The 19,917-nt window shown below is 57.2% G+C and overlaps 2 protein-coding genes across 2 annotated transcripts in view; one reads left to right on the top strand and one right to left on the bottom strand.

The window, feature by feature from the left end:
* Nucleotides 1–19,917, top strand: part of EEIG1 (estrogen-induced osteoclastogenesis regulator 1) — a 327,766-nt gene that overhangs the window by 113,138 nt on the left and 194,711 nt on the right. Inside the window, exons 3-4 of the mRNA XM_086924949.1 lie at nt 11,721–11,844; nt 17,072–17,101. Of these exons, the coding sequence (XP_086781075.1) occupies nt 11,721–11,844; nt 17,072–17,101 (154 nt within the window). The remainder of the gene's footprint in view (nt 1–11,720; nt 11,845–17,071; nt 17,102–19,917) is intronic.
* On the bottom strand, nt 2,975–8,093 carry MARCOL (MARCO like). The gene is given in 3 exon segments (XM_086919299.1): nt 2,975–3,082; nt 3,896–3,961; nt 8,076–8,093. Coding segments are annotated over 3 exon segments (192 nt in total).

Here is a 19,917-nt window from a genome sequence, read left to right as displayed (position 1 = left end):
TTGTCCATCAGGGCTCGGATGTCGTCGGTGGCGGCGATGAGGGCGGTCTCGGTGCTGTGGTTCGCTCGGAACCCAGACTGTGAGGGGTCGAGGGATCCGTTCGTCTCGAGGAAGGCGGCAAGCTGTCTGTTGACGGTCTTCTCGATGACTTTGGCTGGAAACGGGAGGAGCGAGATGGGGCGGTAATTCTTGAGTTCGGTGGGGTCCGCTGTGGGTTTCTTGAGTAGAGCGCTGAGTTCGGCGTGCTTCCAGCTCTCAGGGAAGGTGGCGGTGTCGAAGGAGGTGTTGATGATGTCCCGCAGGTGGGGTGCGATGACAGCGTCCGCCTTGTTGAAGACGTGGTGGGGGCAGGGGTCGGTCGGGGATCCGGAGTGGACGGAGTTCATCATGCGGACAGTGTCTTCGGTGTTGACCGGAGTCCAGGCGCGGAGGGTGGTGGTGGGCGGCGTTGCTGTGGTCGTGGCGTGCGTCGATTGGATGCTGAAGCTGTTGTGTATGTCCGCGATCTTGTTGTGGAAGTAGGAGGCGAGGGAGTTGCAGAGGTCTTGCGAAGGGGTGATGTCGTTGCTTCCTGCGTTGGGGTTGGAGAGCTCTTTCACGATGTGCTCACTTCGTCTGAGAGAGATACACAGAATAAACGGTGGGACGTTTTTCAATAAGCATTTATTGAACCAGCGTCATTATAGGGTAAAATAGGTGTGCTGAAACAACCATTAGACAGCAACAGATATAAATTATAATAAGCACTAACAGAGTAAAAGGATGGTAGATTTCTACCATCGTGCTAAAACGACGAATACAGGCAAGTATATAAAATACATGACAGTGGTAATGCGTACTCCTACGATGCAACCCTAACTAGAAGTACCTGAATGAACCTCGCATGTTAGTGGGTGTAAAGCCAAGAATCCCTCTAGAATAAAGTCAACCCCATTACCTGAAGTGAGAGACTGTGGGAACCCGTCTTTGTCTCGAGGTGAACACCCCGCAAGGGATGTCAGACCACTGCGAGCTGGAGCGTCTGTGTGCAGGAACCTCAGCATCTCACATCAGTGTGTTGGCATGGGAGTCCTTTTCACCTCTCCCGCCTCAGGAAGATATGGTGTATATAGACCCTAATTGGTACCCACAGGGGATATACCTTGCTGTGTCATGTCGGACTAGTACTTGTACATAGTTATTATGCAGGAGGTGGTGCCCTGCTGTGATTCCAAGAATCCTCACGCATAATAAACGAGGCTCGTTTGCAGAGAAACCCTAATGTCATTTAGGCATTACCGGAACCAGCAGGTTGCCCCTCCACCCAGTGGGCCTCTCTCACCAGTGCCTCTTTCTCTCCTGCAGGGTTTGCCCCTCCACCCAGTGGGCCTCTCTCTCACCAGTGTCTCTTCTTTCTCACCTGCAGGATTTGCCCCTCCACCCAGTGGGCCTCTCTCTCACCAGTGCCTCTTTCTCTCCTGCAGGGGTTTGCCCCTCCACCCAGTGGGCCTCTCTCTCACGAGTGCCTCTTCTTTCTTTCCTGCAGGGTTTGCCCCTCCACCCAGTGGGCCTCTCTCTCACGAGTGCCTCTTCTTTCTTTCCTGCAGGGTTTGCCCCTCCACCCAGTGGGCCTCTCTCGCACCAGTGTCTCTTTCTCTCCTGCAGGGGTTGCCCCTCCACCCAGTGGGCCTCTCTCTCACCAGTGCCTCTTTCTCTCCTGCAGGGGTTTGCCCCTCCACCCAGTGGGCCTCTCTCTCACCAGTGCCTCTTTCTCTCCTGCAGGGGTTTGCCCCTCCACCCAGTGGGCCTCTCTCTCACCAGTGCCTCTTTCTCTCCTGCAGGGGTTTCCCCTACACCCAGTGGGCCTCTCTCTCACCAGTGCCTCTTCTTTCTCTCCTGCAGGGTTTGCCCCTCCACTCAGTGGGCCTCTCTCTCACGAGTGCCTCTTCTTTCTTTCCTGCAGGGGTTGCCCCTCCACCCAGTGGGCCTCTCTCACCAGTGCCTCTTTCTCTCCTGCAGGGTTTGCCCCTCCACCCAGTGGGCCTCTCTCTCACCAGTGTCTCTTCTTTCTCACCTGCAGGGTTTGCCCCTCCACCCAGTGGGCCTCTCTCTCACGAGTGCCTCTTCTTTCTTTCCTGCAGGGTTTGCCCCTCCACCCAGTGGGCCTCTCTCTCACGAGTGCCTCTTCTTTCTTTCCTGCAGGGTTTGCCCCTCCACCCAGTGGCCTCTCTCTCACCAGTGCCTCTTCTTTCTCTCCTGCAGGGTTTGCCCCTCCACCCAGTGGCCTCTCTCTCACCAGTGCCTCTTCTTTTTCTTCTGCAGGGGTTGCCCCTCCACCCAGTGGGCCTCTCTCTCACCAGTGTCTTTTCTTTCTCTCCTGCAGGGTTTGCCCCTCCACCCAGTGGCCTCTCTCTCACCAGTGCCTCTTCTTCTCTCCTGCAGGGTTTGCCCCTCCACCCAGTGGGCCTCTCTCGCACCAGTGTCTTTTCTTTCTCTCCTGCAGGGTTTGCCCCTCCACCCAGTGGGCCTCTCTCTCACCCCAGGAAGCCTTCACAGCCTCTCTCCCCAGCCTTGCTGGGTCTCTACCCGTGGGTCTGGGAGTCCCTCTTCGTTTAGTTCCTTTTCACATTCCTGAGCTGGGGTTCCCTCTTCCCACCAAGTGGAGTGTGCAGAATGTAAGTGTTGGGCATTCTCCACGTTTCCATGGAAGCCTGCCTGCAGGGGAGGAATGCTTCCTCCGCTGAGGAATTCCTGAAGCATTTTATAGAAGACAACGTCCTCCCTAGCTTTCTCTTTGCTGGTTTGTGTGTTGGAAGTGGCCTCTGTGGTGCAGATGTAGGAGCGTGAGCCAGTGTGTCCTTTCGGAGCATGAGCCAGTGTGTCCTCTCTTTGAGCGTTTGCCAGGGTGTCCTCTCTAGTAGCGTGAGCCAGCGCGTCCTCTCTCGGAGCGTGAGCCAGGGTGTCCCCTCTAGGAGCGTGAGCCAGGGTGTCCCCTCTAGGAGCGTGAGCCAGGGTGTCCCCTCTAGGAGCGTGAGCCAGGGTGTCCCCTCTAGGAGCGTGAGCCAGGGTGTCCCCTCTGGGAGCGTGAGCCAGGGTGTCCCCTCTAGGAGCGTGAGCCAGGGTGTCCTCTCTAGGAGCGTGAGCCAGGGTGTCCTCTCTGGGAGCGTGAGCCAGGGTGTCCTCTAGGAGCGTGAGCTAGGGTGTCCTCTCGCAGCGTGAGCCAGTGTGTCCTCTCTAGGAGCGTGAGCCAGGGTGTCCCCTCTAGGAGCGTGAGCCAGGGTGTCCCCTCTAGGAGTGTTAGCCAGGGTGTCCCCTCTAGGAGCGTGAGCCAGGGTGTCCCCTCTAGGAGCGTGAGCCAGGGTGTCCCCTCTAGGAGCGTGAGCTAGGGTGTCCTCTATGAGCGTGAGCCAGGGCGTCCTCTCTAGGAGCGTGAGCCAGGGCGTCCTCTCTAGGAGCGTGAGCCAGGGTGTCCTCTCTAGGAGCGTGAGCCAGTGTGTCCTTTCTAGGAGTGTGAGCCAGGGTGTCCCCTCTCGGAGCGTGAGCCAGGGCGTCTTCTCTAGGAGAGTGAGCTAGGGTGTCCTCTCTAGGAGCGTGAGCCAGGGTGTCCTCTCTAGGAGCGTGAGCCAGGGTGTCCTCTCTAGGAGCGTGAGCCAGGGTGTCCTCTAGGAGCGTGAGCCAGGGTGTCCTCTCGGAGCATGAGCCAGGGTGTCCTCTCTCGGAGCGTGAGCCTGGGTGTCCTCTCTAGGAGCGTGAGCCAGGGTGTCCTCTAGGAGCATGAGGCAGGGGGTCCTCTAGGAGCGTGAGCCAGTGTGTGTCCTCTCTGGGAGCGTGAGCCAGGGTGTCCTCTCTCGGAGCGTGAGCCAGGGTGTCCTCTCTAGGAGCGTGAGCCAGGGCCTCCCCTCTAGGAGCGTGAGCCAGGGTGTCCCCTCTCGGAGCATGAGCCAGGGTGTCCCCTCTCGGAGCGTGAGCCAGGGTGTCCCCTCTAGGAGCGTGAGCCAGGATGTCCTTTCTAGGAGCGTGAGCCAGGGCGTCCTCTCTAGGAGCGTGAGCCAGGGTGTCCTCTCTAGGAGCGTGAGCCAGGGTGTCCTCTCTAGGAGCGTGAGCCAGGGTGTCCTCTAGGAGCGTGAGCCAGGGTGTCCTCTCGGAGCATGAGCCAGGGTGTCCTCTCTCGGAGCGTGAGCCTGGGTGTCCTCTCTAGGAGCGTGAGCCAGGGTGTCCTCTAGGAGCATGAGGCAGGGGGTCCTCTAGGAGCGTGAGCCAGTGTGTGTCCTCTCTGGGAGCGTGAGCCAGGGTGTCCTCTCTCGGAGCGTGAGCCAGGGTGTCCTCTCTAGGAGCGTGAGCCAGGGCCTCCCCTCTAGGAGCGTGAGCCAGGGTGTCCCCTCTCGGAGCATGAGCCAGGGTGTCCCCTCTCGGAGCGTGAGCCAGGGTGTCCCCTCTAGGAGCGTGAGCCAGGATGTCCTTTCTAGGAGCGTGAGCCAGGGCGTCCTCTCTAGGAGCGTGAGCCAGGGTGTCCTCTCAGACCGTGAGCCAGGATGTCCTCTCTAGGAGCTTGAGCCAGTGTGTCCTTTCTAGGAGCGTGAGCCAGGGTGTCCCCTCTCTGAGCGTGAGCCAGGGCGTCTTCTCTAGGAGCGTGAGCTAGGGTGTCCTCTCTAGGAGCGTGAGCCAGGGTGTCCTCTCTAGGAGCGTGAGCCAGGGTGTCCTTTCTAGGAGCGTGAGCCAGGGTGTCCTCTCTAGGAGCGTGAGCCAGGGTGTCCTCTCTAGGAGCGTGAGCCAGGGTGTCCTCTCTCGGAGCGTGTGCCAGGGTGTCCTCTCTCGGAGCGTGTGCCAGGGTGTCCTCTCTCGGAGCGTGAGCCAGGGTGTCCCCTCTAGGAGCGTGAGCCAGGGTGTCCTCTCTAGGAGCGTGAGCCAGGGTGTCCTCTCTCGGAGCGTGTGCCAGGGTGTCCTCTCTCGGAGCGTGAGCCAGGGTGTCCTCTCTAGGAGCGTGAGCCAGGGTGTCCTCTCTGGGAGCGTGAGCCAGGGTGTCCCCTCTAGGAGCGTGAGCCAGGGTGTCCCCTCTAGGAGCGTGAGCCAGGGTGTCCCCTCTAGGAGCGTGAGCCAGGGTGTCCCCTCTAGGAGCGTGAGCCAGGGTGTCCTCTCTAGCCAGGGTGTCCTCTCTAGGAGCGTGAGCCAGGGTGTCCTCTCTGGGAGCGTGAGCCAGGGTGTCCTCTAGGAGCGTGAGCTAGGGTGTCCTCTCGCAGCGTGAGCCAGTGTGTCCTCTCTAGGAGCGTGAGCCAGGGTGTCCCCTCTAGGAGCGTGAGCCAGGGTGTCCCCTCTAGGAGCGTGAGCCAGGGTGTCCCCTCTAGTAGCGTGAGCCAGGGTGTCCCCTCTAGGAGCGTGAGCCAGGGTGTCCCCTCTAGGAGCGTGAGCCAGGGTGTCCCCTCTAGGAGCGTGAGCTAGGGTGTCCTCTATGAGCGTGAGCCAGGGCGTCCTCTCTAGGAGCGTGAGCCAGGGCGTCCTCTCTAGGAGCGTGAGCCAGGGTGTCCTCTCTAGGAGCGTGAGCCAGTGTGTCCTTTCTAGGAGCGTGAGCCAGGGTGTCCCCTCTCGGAGCGTGAGCCAGGGCGTCTTCTCTAGGAGCGTGAGCTAGGGTGTCCTCTCTAGGAGCGTGAGCCAGGGTGTCCTCTCTAGGAGCGTGAGCCAGGGTGTCCTCTAGGAGCGTGAGCCAGGGTGTCCTCTAGGAGCGTGAGCCAGGGTGTCCTCTCGGAGCGTGAGCCAGGGTGTCCTCTCTCGGAGCGTGAGCCTGGGTGTCCTCTCTAGGAGCGTGAGCCAGGGTGTCCTCTAGGAGCATGAGGCAGGGTGTCCTCTAGGAGCGTGAGCCAGTGTGTGTCCTCTCTGGGAGCGTGAGCCAGTGTGTGTCCTCTCTGGGAGCGTGAGCCAGGGTGTCCTCTCTCGGAGCGTGAGCCAGGGTGTCCTCTCTAGGAGCGTTAGCCGGGGCCTCACCTCTAGGAGCGTGAGCCAGGGTGTCCCCTCTCGGAGCATGAGCCAGGGTGTCCCCTCTCGGAGCGTGAGCCAGGGTGTCCCCTCTAGGAGCGTGAGCCAGGATGTCTTTTCTAGGAGCGTGAGCCAGGGCGTCCTCTCTAGGAGCGTGAGCCGGGGTGTCCTCTCAGACCGTGAGCCAGGGTGTCCTCTCTAGGAGTGTGAGCCAGTGTGTCCTTTCTAGGAGCGTGAGCCAGGGTGTCCCCTCTCGGAGCGTGAGCCAGGGCGTCTTCTCTAGGAGCGTGAGCTAGGGTGTCCTCTCTAGGAGCGTGAGCCAGGGTGTCCTCTCTAGGAGCGTGAGCCAGGGTGTCCTCTCTAGGAGCGTGAGCCAGGGTGTCCTCTCTAGGAGCGTGAGCCAGGGTGTCCTCTCTCGGAGCGTGTGCCAGGGTGTCCTCTCTCGGAGCGTGTGCCAGGGTGTCCTCTCTAGGAGTGTGAGCCAGGGTGTCCTCTCGGAGCGTGAGCTAGGGTATCCCCTCGGAGCGTGAGCCAGGGTGTCCTCTCGCAGCGTGAGCCAGTGTGTCCTCTCTAGGAGCGTGAGCCAGGGTGTCCTCTCGGAGCATGAGCCAGGGTGTCCTCTCGGACCGTGAGCCAGGGTGTCCTCTCTAGGAGCGTGAGCCAGGGTGTCCTCTCGCAGCGTGAGCCAGTGTGTCCTCTCTAGGAGCATGAGCCAGGGTGTCGTCTTTAGGAGCGTGAGCCAGGGTGTCCTCTCTAGGAGCGTGAGCCAGGGCGTCCTCTCTAGGAGCGTGAGCCAGGGCGTCCTCTCTAGGAGCATGAGCCAGGGTGTCCTCTCTAGGAGCGTGAGCCAGGGTGTCCTCTCTAGGAGCGTGAGCCAGGGTGTCCTCTCGGAGCGTGAGCCAGGGTGTCCTCTCTATGAGCGTGAGCCAGGGTGTCCTCTCTTGGAGCGTGAGCCTGGGTGTCCTCTCTAGGAGCATGAGTCAGGGTGTGTCCACTTGGAGGTTGAGGCTGGGTGTCCGCTCTAGGAGTGTGAGCCAGGGTGTCCTCTAGGAGCATGAGGCAGGGTGTCCTCTAGGAGCGTGAGCCAGTGTGTGTCCTCTAGGAGCGTGAGCCAGTGTGTGTCCTCTCTGGGAGCGTGAGCCAGGGTGTCCTCTCTCGGAGCGTGAGCCAGGGTGTCCTCTCTAGGAGCGTGAGCCAGGGCCTCCCCTCTAGGAGCGTGAGCCAGGGCCTCCCCTCTAGGAGCGTGAGCCAGCCCTCCCCTCTAGGAGCGTGAGCCAGGGTGTCCTCTCGGACCGTGAGCCAGGGTGTCCTCTCTGGGAGCGTGAGCCAGGCTGTCCTCTCGGAGCGTGAGCCAGGGTGTCCTCTCGGAGCGTGAGCCAGGGTGTCCTCTCTAGGAGCGTGAGCCAGGGTGTCCTCTCTAGGAGCGTGAGCCAGGGTATCCCCTCAGAGCGTGAGCCAGAGTGTCCTCTCTGGGAGCGTGAGCCAGGGTGTCCTCTCTGGGAGCGTGAGCCAGGGTGTCCTCTCTGGGAGCGTGAGCCAGGGTGTCCTCTCGGAGCGTGAGCCAGTGTGTCCTCTCTAGGAGCGTGAGCCAGGGTGTCCTCTCTAGGAGCGTGAGCCAGTGTGTCCTCTCTAGGAGCGTGAGCCAGTGTGTCCTCTCTAGGAGCGTGAGCCAGTGTGTCCTCTCTAGGAGCGTGAGAGAGGGTGTCCTCTCGGAGCGTGAGCTAGGGTATCCCCTCGGAGCGTGAGCCAGGGTGTCCTCTCGCAGCGTGAGCCAGTGTGTCCTCTCTAGGAGCGTGAGCCAGGGTGTCCTCTCTGGGAGCGTGAGCCAGGGTGTCCTCTCTAGGACCGTGAGCCAGTGTGTCCTCTCTGGGAGCGTGAGCCAGGGTGTCCTCTCTGGGAGCGTGAGCCAGGGTGTCCTCTCTGGGAGCGTGAGCCAGGGTGTCCTCTCTGGGAGCGTGAGCCAGTGTGTCCTCTTGGAGCATGAGCCAGGGTGTCCTCTCAGACCGTGAGCCAGGGTGTCCCCTCTCGGAGCGTGAGCCAGGGTGTCCTCTCTATACTTTATTTCTTTTGAAAGTCATCACTTTAGATTTCACGGTGGATTTTAAGGTAATTAGTTTTCCAGAAATTACCATTTGTATCTCTTGCATTCTGCCTGCGAGCCTATTGCGGTGCAAGCCTATAGGGTTGCGAGGCTATAGGGGTTCGAGCCCATAGGGGTGTGAGCCCATAGGGGTGCAAGCCTATAGGGGTACGAGCCCCTAGGGGTTTGAGCCCCTAAGGGTGCAAGCCAATGGTGGGGGTGCAAGCCTATAGGGGTGCAAGCCTATAGTGGTGCAAGCCTATAGTGGTGCGAGCCCATATGGGTTCTAGCCTATAGGGGTGCGAGGGGGGTTCGAACCTAGAGGGGTGGGAGCCTATAGGGGTGCGAGGCTGTAGGGGTGTGAGGCTGTAGGGGTGCGAGATTGTAGGGATCTGAGCCACAGGGGGGCAAGCCCATAGGGGTTTAAGCCCATAGGGGTTTGAGCCTATAGGGGTGCGAGCCTATAGGGGTACGAGCCTATAGGGGTGCGGGTCTATAGGGATGTGAGCCATTGAGGGGTGCAAGCCTATAGGGGTACGAGCCCATAGGGGTGCAAGCCTATGGGGTGCGAACCCATAGGGGTTCGAGCCATATAGAGGTGCGAGCCTTTAAGGGTAGGAGCTTATAGGGGTGCAAGCCTATAGGGGTGGGAGACTATAGGGGTGGGAGCCTGTAGGAGTTGGAGTCCGTAGGGGTGTGCGAGGCTGTAGGGGTGCGAGACTCTAGGGATCTGAGCCTACAGGTGTGCGAACCTAGAAGGGTGCGTGGGGGTGTGCGAGCCGAGAGGGTTGCGAGCCGAGAGGGGTTCGAGCCTAGAGGGGTTCGAGCCTAGAGGGGTTCGAGCCTAGAGGAGTTCGAGCCTATAGGGGTGCGAGCCAATGGGGGGTGCGAGCCAATGGGGGATGCAAGCCTACAGGGGTGCGAGCCTATAGGGGTGCGAGCCTATCGGGGTATGAGCCCATAGGGGTTCTAGCCTAAAGGGGTGCGAGTGTATAGGGGTGCAATCCTATAGGAGTGCAAGGGAGGTACGAGCCTAGAGGGGTGGGAACTTATAGGGGTGCGAGCCTATAGGGGTGGGAGCCTATAGGGGTGGGAGCCTATAGGGATGGGAGCCTATATGGATGGGAGCCTATAGGGGTGGGAGCCTATAGGGGTTGGAGCCTATAGGGGTGCGCGGCTGTAGGGGTGCGATACTATACGGGTGTGAGACTGTAGGGATCCGAGCCTACAGGGGTGCGTGGGGAGTGCGAGCCCATGGGTAGTGTGAGGGGGCTACGAGTCTAGTGGGGTGTGAGCCTAAAGGGGTTGCAGCCTATAGCGTAGGGGTGCGAGGCTGTAGGGGTGCGAGGCTGTAGGGGTGAGAGACTGTAGGGATCCGAGCCTACAGGGGTGCATGGGGGGTGCAAGCCTATGGGGTGTGTGAGGGGGGTGCGAGCCTAGATGGGTGTGAGCCTAGAGGGGTTCCAGCCTGTAGGGGCACAAGCCTATAGGGATCGGATCCTAGATAGGTGGGAGCCTAGAGGGGTGCGACTCCATAGGGGTTCGATGCTATAGGGGTTTGAGGCTATAGGGGTGCGAGGCTATAGGGGTGTGTGGGGGTTGCGAGCCTATAGGGGTGCAAGCCTATAGGGGTTTGAGCCTGTAGGGGTGCGAGCCTATGGAGTGGGAGGCTAGAGGGATGCAAGTCTATAGGAGTGCGAGTCTATTTTATTTATTTATTTTATTCAAAGTTTTATATAGCGCAAACAAGATCTTTGCAGATATCAGAGCGCTTTACAGAAACAAAGGGTAGGGGCAACAAGAGGGTGATTAAACAAACTATTGGAAGCAATATAATAGTCGGTAGTAAGTGAGTAGCAAAATAGGATAGCAATCATGTAAAAAATATAATACCAATAAACAATCAGGTAACCATTAGTACAAAAGCCGTGCAAAGTCTCTGTTCCAGCAACAGAAGAGTTCAGGTGAACTTGGCCATAAGGATGGCTTTTACCTCTTTCTTAAAAAGTGCCGTGGAGGAGATAAGCCTGGTTTCAGGAGGGAGTGCATTCCAAATCCTGGGTGCCATTCCTGAGAAGGAGCGTTTGTATGTTTTTTCCTTCCGGAATCTTCGAGGTTTCAGGAGGAGGTTTTTTGTGCTTCTATTGGATCTCGAACCTCCTGATATAGTCAGCTTTTGAGTGAGGTAGTTGGGAGACTTGTGGTGTACGGCCGAGTGTGTCATACAGGCAATTTTCAGCTGTATTATGGCCTCAAAGGGCAGCCAGTTCAAGGATTTTAAGTCAGGGGATATATGCAAGTGTTTTCTTGAACCAGTGATGAGTCTCGGCAGCGTTCAAGGAGGCTCTTAGGGGTGCGGTTGTTGAAAGGGGGAGTCCGCTGAGAGCCACGATTCCGTACAGCAGTTTGGAAGTCCTTGGCTGGGAGGAAGGGTTTAAATTTCCTCAAGGTGTTGATTTGGAAATTAGCTCCCTTAGTTGCTTTGCTAATATGCTGCTGCATGTTGAGATTGGCGTCAAGTGTGATGCCTAAGGATTTCGTGGATTCCACGATGGTGGGCTGGACATTGAGTGCAGTTAGGTGATTGAGCCAGGTTTGGGTGGTGGCGATTTTCGCAGGAGGTGAGATCAGAAGGAACTCAGTTTTTAGAGCATTTAGTTTGAGGTGATTATCGGCCAACCATGATTGGGTGTTTCTGAGTGTGGAGTTCAGAAGTTTGATGTCTTCCGGGGATTGTAGCTTGAGGTAAAGTTGAGTGTCATCGGCGTACATATGGAAGTGTACATTCAATGCTTGAAGCAAGGTGGTGAGTGGTTCCATGACGAGGTTGAACAATGTGGGGATAGGGATGATCCTTGTGGGACGGCTAAAGTTACAGGCACAGATGAGGACAACACGTTGTTGATCTTAAACTTCTGAGACCGGTTATGTAGGAAGGAAGTGAACCATTTGAGAACAGTCCCAGATAAACCCATTCTAGTGTTTAACAGCTCCAGTAGATTCTCATGTTTGACAGTATCAAAAGCTGAGGAGAGATCAAGAAGGATGAGGAGGCAGGAATCGTTGCGATCAAGGATTTGGAGGGCATCATCGAATATTCGAGCCTATAGGGGGCCTATAGGGGTGGGAGGCTAGAGGGACGCGAGAGGGGTGCGGGTCTATTGGGGTGCATGGGGGTGCAAACCTATAGGGGTGCGGGGCTATAGAGGTGCGGGGCTATAGGGGTGCGAGGCTATAGGGGTGCGAGGCTATAGGGGTGCAAGCCTTAAGGGGTGCGAGGCTAGAGGGATGCGAGGGAAGTGCGAACCTATAGGGGTTCGAAGCTATAGGGGTGCGGGGCTATAGGGGTGCGAGGCTATAGGGGTGCGAGCCTTAAGGGGTGCGAGGCTAGAGGGACGCGAGAGGGGTGCGGGGCTATAGGGGTGCAGGGCTATAGGGGTGCGAGGCTATAGGGGTGCGAGCCTTAAGGGGTGCGAGGCTAGAGGGATGCGAGGGAAGTGCGAGCCTATAGGGGTTCTGTCGAACAGGGGGTGTCATCCGCAGGTTGGAAGCTTCAGATCTCTTCCTGCAGCAGTTCCTACAGGCTCGCGCTGGGTGGCTGCGGTGATTCTGGCGCATGTGCTACAAACATGGACATGTGATGGAGGGGGGGTGGTCGGTCCTTCTTGCTCACCATGTTCTTTCCTCTCTGCAGGGATGAGGTTCAAGAAAACTGTGTGCGTTGGAAGAGCAACAAGTTCTCCTTCATCTGTAAAATGAGCGCCAACCCTGCCACAGGCGTGCTTGACCCCTGCGCCTGTCGCGTCTCTGTGCGAAAGGTAAGTCACTTCCAGGGGACCCTCCATGCTTACATAAGGTCACTGGACCCTCCTTCCTGCTGTGGGGCACTGAGGGCCCCTCCGTGCTTACATAAGGTCACTGAGCCCTCCTTCCTTCTGTGGGGCTCTGAGGGCCCCTCTGTGCTTACATAAGGTCACTGGACCCTCCTTCCTGCTGTGGGGCACTGAGGGCCCCTCCGTGCTTACATGAGGTCAGGGAGCCCTCCTTCCTGCTCTGGGACTCTGAGGGCCCCTCCGTGCTTACATGAGGTCACAGAGCCCCCCTTCCTTCCAGGGGCAGCGCTGCTGTGGGGCTCTGAGGCCCCTCTGTGCTTACATGAGGTCACTGAGCCCTCCCTCCTGCTGTGGGGCTCTGAGGTCCCTCCATGCTTACATGAGGTCACTGAGCCCTCCCTCCTGCTGTGGGGCTCTGAGGTCCCTCCATGCTTACATGAGGTCACTGAGCCCTTCCTCCTGCTGTGGGGCTCTGAGGTCCCTCCATGCTTACATGAGGTCACTGAGCCCTCCTTCCTTCCAGGGGCAGCGCTGCTGAGGGTCTCTCCGTGCTTACATGAGGTCACGGAGCCCCCCTTCCTTCCAGGGGCAGCGCTGCTGTGTGGTCTGAGGTCCCTCCATGCTTACATGCGGTCACTGAACCCTCCTTCCTTCCCAGCGCAGCTCTGCTGTGGGGCTCTGAGGTCCCTCCGTGCTTACATGAGGTCACTGAGCCCTCCTTCCTGCTGTGGGGATCTGAGGTCCCTCCATGCTTACATGAGGTCACTGAGCCCTCCCTCCTGCTGTGGGGCTCTGAGGTCCCTCCATGCTTACATGAGGTCACTGAGCCCTCCTTCCTTCCAGGGGCAGCGCTGCTGAGGGTCCCTCCGTGCTTACATGAGGTCACGGAGCCCCCCTTCCTTCCAGGGGCAGCGCTGCTGTGTGGTCTGAGGTCCCTCCATGCTTACATGCGGTCACTGAACCCTCCTTCCTTCCCAGCGCAGCTCTGCTGTGGGGCTCTGAGGTCCCTCCGTGCTTACATGCGGTCACTGAACCCTCCTTCCTTCCCAGAGCAGCTCTGCTGTGGGGCTCTGAGGGCCCCTCCGTGCTTACATGAGGTTACAGAGCCCTCCCTCCTGCTGTGGGGCTCTGAGGTCCCTCCGTGCTCACATGAGGTCACTGAGCCCTCCTTCCTTCCAGGGGCAGCGCTGCTGAGGGTCCCTCCGTGCTTACATGAGGTCACGGAGCCCTCCTTCCTTCCCAGCGCAGCTCTGCTGTGGGGCTCTGAGGGCCCCTCCGTGCTTACATGAGGTTACAGAGCCCTCCCTCCTGCTGTGGGGCTCTGAGGTCCCTCCGTGCTTACATGAGGTCACAGAGCCCCCCTTCCTTCCAGGGGCAGCGCTGCTGTGTGGTCTGAGGTCCCTCCATGCTTACATGCGGTCACTGAACCCTCCTTCCTTCCCAGCGCAGCTCTGCTGTGGGGCTCTGAGGTCCCTCCGTGCTTATATGAGGTCACGGAGCCCTCCTTCCTGCTGTGGGGCTCTGAGGTCCCTCCATGCTTACATGAGGTCACTGAGCCCTCCTTCCTTCCAGGGGCAGCGCTGCTGAGGGTCCCTCCGTGCTTACATGAGGTCACGGAGCCCCCCTTCCTTCCAGGGGCAGCGCTGCTGTGGGGTCTGAGGTCCCTCCATGCTTACATGAGGTCACTGAGCCCTCCTTCCTGCAGTGGGGCTCTAACGGCCCCTACGTGCTTACATGAGGTCACGGAGCCCTCCTTCCTGCTGTGGGGCTCTGAGGTCCCTCCATGCTTACATGAGGTCACTGGACCCTCCTTCCTGCTGTGGGGCTCTGAGGTCCCTCCGTGCTTACATGAGGTCACGGAGCCATCCTTCCTTCCAGGGGCAGCGGTGCTGTGGGGCTCTGAGGGCCCCTCCGTGCTTACATGAGGTTACAGAGCCCTCCTTCCTTCCAGGGGCAGCGGTGCTGTGGGGCTCTGAGGGCCCCTCCGTGCTTACATGAGGTTACAGAGCCCTCCTTCCTTCCAGGGGCAGCGGTGCTGTGGGGCTCTGAGGGCCCCTCCGTGCTTACATGAGGTTACAGAGCCCTCCTTCCTTCCAGGGGCAGCGGTGCTGTGGGGCTCTGAGGGCCCCTCTGTGCTTACATAAGGTCACTGGACCCTTCTTCCTGCTGTGGGGCACTGAGGGCCCCTCCGTGCTTACATGAGGTCACTGAGCCCTCCTTCCTTCCAGGGGCAGCGGTGCTGTGGGGCTCTGAGGGCCCCTCCGTGCTTACATGAGGTTACAGAGCCCTCCTTCCTTCCAGGGGCAGCGGTGCTGTGGGGCTCTGAGGGCCCCTCCGTGCTTACATGAGGTTACAGAGCCCTCCTTCCTTCCAGGGGCAGCGGTGCTGTGGGGCTCTGAGGGCCCCTTAGTGCTTACATGAGGTTACAGAGCCCTCCTTCCTGCTGTGGGGCTCTGAGGTCCCTCCATGCTTACATGAGGTCACTGAGCCCTCCTTCCTTCCAGGGGCAGCGCTGCTGAGGGCCCCTTCGTGTTTACATGAGGTCAAGAAGCCCCCCTTCCTTCCCAGCGCAGCTCTGCTGTCGGGCTCTGAGGTCCCTCCGTGCTTACATGAGGTCACTGAGCCCTCCTTCCTGCTGTGGGGATCTGAGGTCCCTCCATGCTTACATGAGGTCACTGAGCCCTCCCTCCTGCTGTGGGGCTCTGAGGTCCCTCCATGCTTACATGAGGTCACTGAGCCCTCCTTCCTTCCAGGGGCAGCGCTGCTGAGGGTCCCTCCGTGCTTACATGAGGTCACGGAGCCCCCCTTCCTTCCAGGGGCAGCGCTGCTGTGTGGTCTGAGGTCCCTCCATGCTTACATGCGGTCACTGAACCCTCCTTCCTTCCCAGCGCAGCTCTGCTGTGGGGCTCTGAGGTCCCTCCGTGCTTACATGCGGTCACTGAACCCTCCTTCCTTCCCAGAGCAGCTCTGCTGTGGGGCTCTGAGGTCCCTCCATGCTTACATGAGGTCACAGAGCCCTCCTTCCTGCTGTGGGGCTCTGAGGTCCCTCCATGCTTACATGAGGTCACAGAGCCCTCCTTTCTGCTGTGGGGCGCTGAGGCCCCTCCGTGCTTACATGAGGTCACGGAGCCCTCCTTCCTGCAGTGGGGCTCTGAGGTCCCTCCATGCTTACATGAGGTCACGGAGCCCTCCTTCCTGCAGTGGGGCTCTGAGGTCCCTCCATGCTTACATGAGGTCACGGAGCCCTCCTTCCTGCAGTGGGGCTCTGAGGTCCCTCCATGCTTACATGAGGTCACGGAGCCCTCCTTCCTGCTGTGGGGCTCTGAGAGTATGAGGGCAGGGCTTGTTATGTACTGTGAGGTATGAGGGCAGGGCGGGTGGTGTTCAGTTAAGACTGTGGGTTAGATACGTTTGGAGGGGTGCTGACTCAACTGGGTTAGATAACTGGTTTAGTAAGTTTGGAGGTCTGCTGACTAAAGTGGGTTAGATAACTGTGGGTTACATAAGTTTGGAGGTGTGCTGAGTCAAGTGGATTAGATAACTGTGGGTTAGATAAGTTTGGAGGTGTGCTGACTCAAGCTGGTTAGATAACTGGTTTGGATAAGGTTGGAGGTGTGCTGACTCAAGCTGGTTAGATAACTGTGTGTTAGATACGTTTGGAGGTGTGCTGCCTCAAGTGTGTTAGATAAGTTTGGAGGTCTGCTGACTAAAGTGGGTTAGATAACTGTGGGTTACATAAGTTTGGAGGTGTGCTGAGTCAAGTGGATTAGATAACTGTGGGTTAGATAAGTTTGGAGGTGTGCTGACTCAAGCTGGTTAGATAACTGGGTTGGATAAGGTTGGAGGTGTGCTGACTCAAGCTGGTTAGATAACTGTGTGTTAGATAAGTTTGGAGGTGTGCTGCCTCAAGTGTGTTAGATAAGTTTGGAGGTGTGCTGAGACAAATGGGTTAGATAACTGTGGGTCAGATAAGTTTGGAGGTGTGCTGAGTCAAGTGGATTAGATAACTGTGGGTTAGATAAGTTTGGAGGAGTGCTGACTCAAGCTGGTTAGATAACTGGGTTGGATAAGGTTGGAGGTGTGCTGACTCAAGCTGGTTAGATAACTGTGTGTTAGATAAGTTTGGAGGTGTGCTGCCTCAAGTGTGTTAGATAAGTTTGGAGGTGTGCTGAGACAAATGGGTTAGATAACTGTGGGTCAGATAAGTTTGGAGGTGTGCTGAGTCAAGTGGATTAGATAACTGTGGGTTAGATAAGTTTGGAGGAGTGCTGACTCAAGCTGGTTAGATAACTGGGTTGGATAAGGTTGGAGGTGTGCTGACTCAAGCTGGTTAGATAACTGTGTGTTAGATAAGTTTGGAGGTGTGCTGCCTCAAGTGTGTTAGATAAGTTTGGAGGTGTGCTGAGACAAATGGGTTAGATAACCGTGGGTCAAATAAGTTTGGAGGTGTGCTGAGTCAAGTGGATTAGATAACTGTGGGTTAGATAAGTTTGGAGGAGTGCTGACTCAAGTGGGTTAGATAACTGGGTTAGATAAGGTTGGAGGTGTGCTGACTCAAGCTGGTTAGATAACTGTGTGTTAGATAAGTTTGGAGGTGTGCTGCCTCAAGTGTGTTAGATAAGTTTGGAGGTGTGCTGAGACAAATGGGTTAGATAACTGTGGGTCAGATAAGTTTGGAGGTGTGCTGACTCAAGTGGATTAGATAACTGTGGGTTAGATAAGTTTGGAGGTGTGCTGACTCAAGTGGGTTAGATAACTGGGTTAGATAAGGTTGGAGGTGTGCTGACTCAAGTGGGTTAGATAACTGGGTTAGATAAGGTTGGAGGTGTGCTGACTCAAGTGGATTAGATAACTTCGGGTCAGATAAGTTTGGAGGTGTGCTGACTCAAGTGGGTTAGATAACTGTGGGTTAGATAAGTTTGGAGGTGTGCTGACCCAAGCTGGTTAGATAACTGGTTTGGATAAGTATGGAGGTGTGCTGACTCAAGTGGGTTAGGTAACTGTGGGTTAGTAAGTTTGGAGGTGTGCTGACTCAAGAATTGGGTTCAATTCGACTGTGGGCCTGGGTGTGGTGATCACAGGGTCTGTCCAGAGGCAGGTTTGGGGTGCAGAGGTTTGAGTTTGGCATGTACAGTTAGTTTGTTGGCGGAGTTTGGGGGGAAGGCTCTGTGGTCTCAGTGGAAATGACTCACTTTTCCTGTTTTTGTTGCAGGAACTGAAGGGCGGAAAAACCTATTCCAAGGTAAGTGACACTGCTCCTCCCCTGATCACTAGACCCCTTGCCACCCTCTAGGGAGGACTGTCAGCTAGGAAAGGACGGCCATGCTGTCATCTGGGACATTGCTGTCACTGCAGACACAACAGGCGTTTCTCAGACATGGATGGTGTGCCCGTGTGTTCAGACATGGATGGATGCTGCCCGTGTGTTCAGACATGGATGGATGCTGCCCGTGTGTTCAGACATGGATGGATGCTGCCCGTGTGTTCAGACATGGATGGATGCTGCCCGTGTGTTCAGACATGGATGGATGCTGCCCGTGTGTTCAGACATGGATGGATGCTGCCCGTGTGTTCAGACATGGATGGATGCTGCCCGTGTGTTCAGACATGGATGGATGCTGCCCGTGTGTTCAGACATGGATGGATGCTGCCCGTGTGTTCAGACATGGATGCTGCCCGTGTGTTCAGACATGGATGGATGCTGCCCGTGTGTTCAGACATGGATGGATGCTGCCCGTGTGTTCAGACATGGATGGATGCTGCCCGTGTGTTCAGACATGGATGGATGCTGCCCCTGTGTTCAGACATGGATGCTGCCTGTGTGTTCAGACATGGATGCTGCCCGTGTGTTCAGACATGGATGGTGTGCCCGTGTGTTCAGACATGGATGGTGTGCCCGTGTGTTCAGACATGGATAGTGCCTGTGTGTTCAGACATGGATGGATGCTGCCCGTGTGTTCAGGCATGGATGGATGCTGCCCGTGTGTTCAGACATGGATGCTGCTCGTGTGTTCAGACATGGATGCTGCCCGTGTGTTCAGACATGGATGGTATGCCCGTGTGTTCAGACATGGATGGTATGCCCGTGTGTTCAGACATGGATGGTGTGCCCGTGTGTTCAGACATGGATGGTGCCCGTGTGTTCAGACATGGATGGATGCTGCCAGTGTGTTCAGACATGGATGCTGCCCGTGTGTTCAGACATGGATGCTGCCCGTGTGTTCAGACATGGATGCTGCCCGTGTGTTCAGACATGGATGCTGCCCGTGTCTTCAGACATGGATGCTGCCCGTGTCTTCAGACATGGATGCTGCCCGTGTCTTCAGACATGGATGCTGCCCGTGTCTTCAGACATGTATGGTGCCAGTGTCTTCAGACATGGTTGGTACCCTTGTGTTCAGACATGGATGGTGCCCGTGTGTTCAGACATGGATGGTGCCCGTGTGTTCAGACATGGATGGTGCCCGTGTGTTCAGACATGGATGGTGCGCCCGTGTGTTCAGACATGGATGGTGCCCGTGTGTGTTCAGACATGGATGGTGTGCCCGCGTGTGTTCAGACATGGATGGTGCCCGTGTGTGTTCAGACATGGATGGTGCCCGTGTGTTCAGACATGGATGGTGCCCGTGTGTTCAGACATGGATGGTGCGCCCGTGTGTTCAGACATGGATGGTGCCCGTGTGTGTTCAGACATGGATGGTGTGCCCGCGTGTTCAGACATGGATGGTGCCCGTGTGTGTTCAGACATGGATGGTGCCCGTGTGTGTTCAGACATGGATGGTGTGCCCGTGTGTTCAGACATGGATGGTGCCCGTGTCTTCAGACATGGATGATGCTCGTGTGTTCAGACCTGATGAAGACTCCCTCTTATCAAAGCCTCTCGGATGCTGACCCGTGACCCCCCCTCGTCCCCCCCTCAATCCCCCCACAGGACATCCTGAATGGAAACATGGGGCATGTTGGCCCAATCCTTCTCGGGCAACGCAGTGAGAATATGGAACTCACTTCGCCCCAGCTCCGGACCACCGCCTCCTCCCAGGCCTTCAAAACTGACCTCAAAGTTCTCCTCCTCCAAAGGCGGCTCCAGATTTATTTCACGCCCTCTCTATTATCTGAAGGAAGACCTTCCTTTATAGAGAATCCTTTTCTCCATGACTATGGAAGTGCCTTCCCAGTGTGTTCTGCCATTTATTGCAGTATTACCCTTCTACCTGTGTCTGGTTCTCTTTTGTAACATGCACATGTCACCATTGCCTACGTAACGTTTGTTCGTGTGTTTTGAGTGTCCTCCATTTATTGCAGTCTAATACCTCTACTTGTACTTTGTGCGCTTTTGTAACCTGCACACATGTCACTTTTCCTTCTGTTTTGCACCGTTTGCTACCTCTTGTATTTGTTTGCTCACGATTGTCACTTTTGCCTCATGTAACAACGTTTGCTTTCGTAATTTGTTCACTTGTAATGTTCTCATGTTTCAGTTCTGTTCCTACTGTGAAGCCTCTGACGCCTTCGGGTAAAGTCCGCACTTTATAAAAATGCATAAATAAATAAAATAAAAAAATGCTGAGCCTGCCAGGAAGTGTCAGCAGCTGGGCAGGAAACGAGGAAAAGGAAGGTCAGATGTCAGAGGGCAGAGGCCTGGCCCTGGCCGAGCTTGCATGCATCATTCACCCCCCCCCCCCCCCCCCTGGAAGAGAGTTCTTGACATGAGCTGCAGAGCTGTCATCCCACCCCTGGCTTCGAAGCCGGACCAGTGCGCTTCAACCAGCTGCCTGGGTGTGTCGAGGCGCTTTAGGAAGAGAGGCGAGGCTGTCCCTGCCACACCTGGAGAGAGGCAGCAGCTCTCGCCATGAGATGGAAGTCTCAGACAGTAGCACGCGTGGGGTGAGACCCTGAGGCCGTCTCAGCCCCGGGACTCTTAGAACAAGACAGCAAGCCCAGGAGCGCCCCGCGGTGCTCTTGGGGTGCTGGTGATGGAATGTTGATGAATGTGTGGACTGTTGGGATATTTGTGATTAATGGAATGTGTGGCATGTTGATGGATGGAATGTGTGGCAT

The sequence above is a fragment of the Lissotriton vulgaris genome, chromosome 5 (assembly GCF_964263255.1).
Source record: "Lissotriton vulgaris chromosome 5, aLisVul1.2, whole genome shotgun sequence".
NCBI lineage: Eukaryota > Metazoa > Chordata > Amphibia > Caudata > Salamandridae > Lissotriton > Lissotriton vulgaris.
The sequence above is the reverse complement of the archived record's forward strand: the minus strand, read 5'-3'. Positions and strand labels throughout refer to the sequence as shown.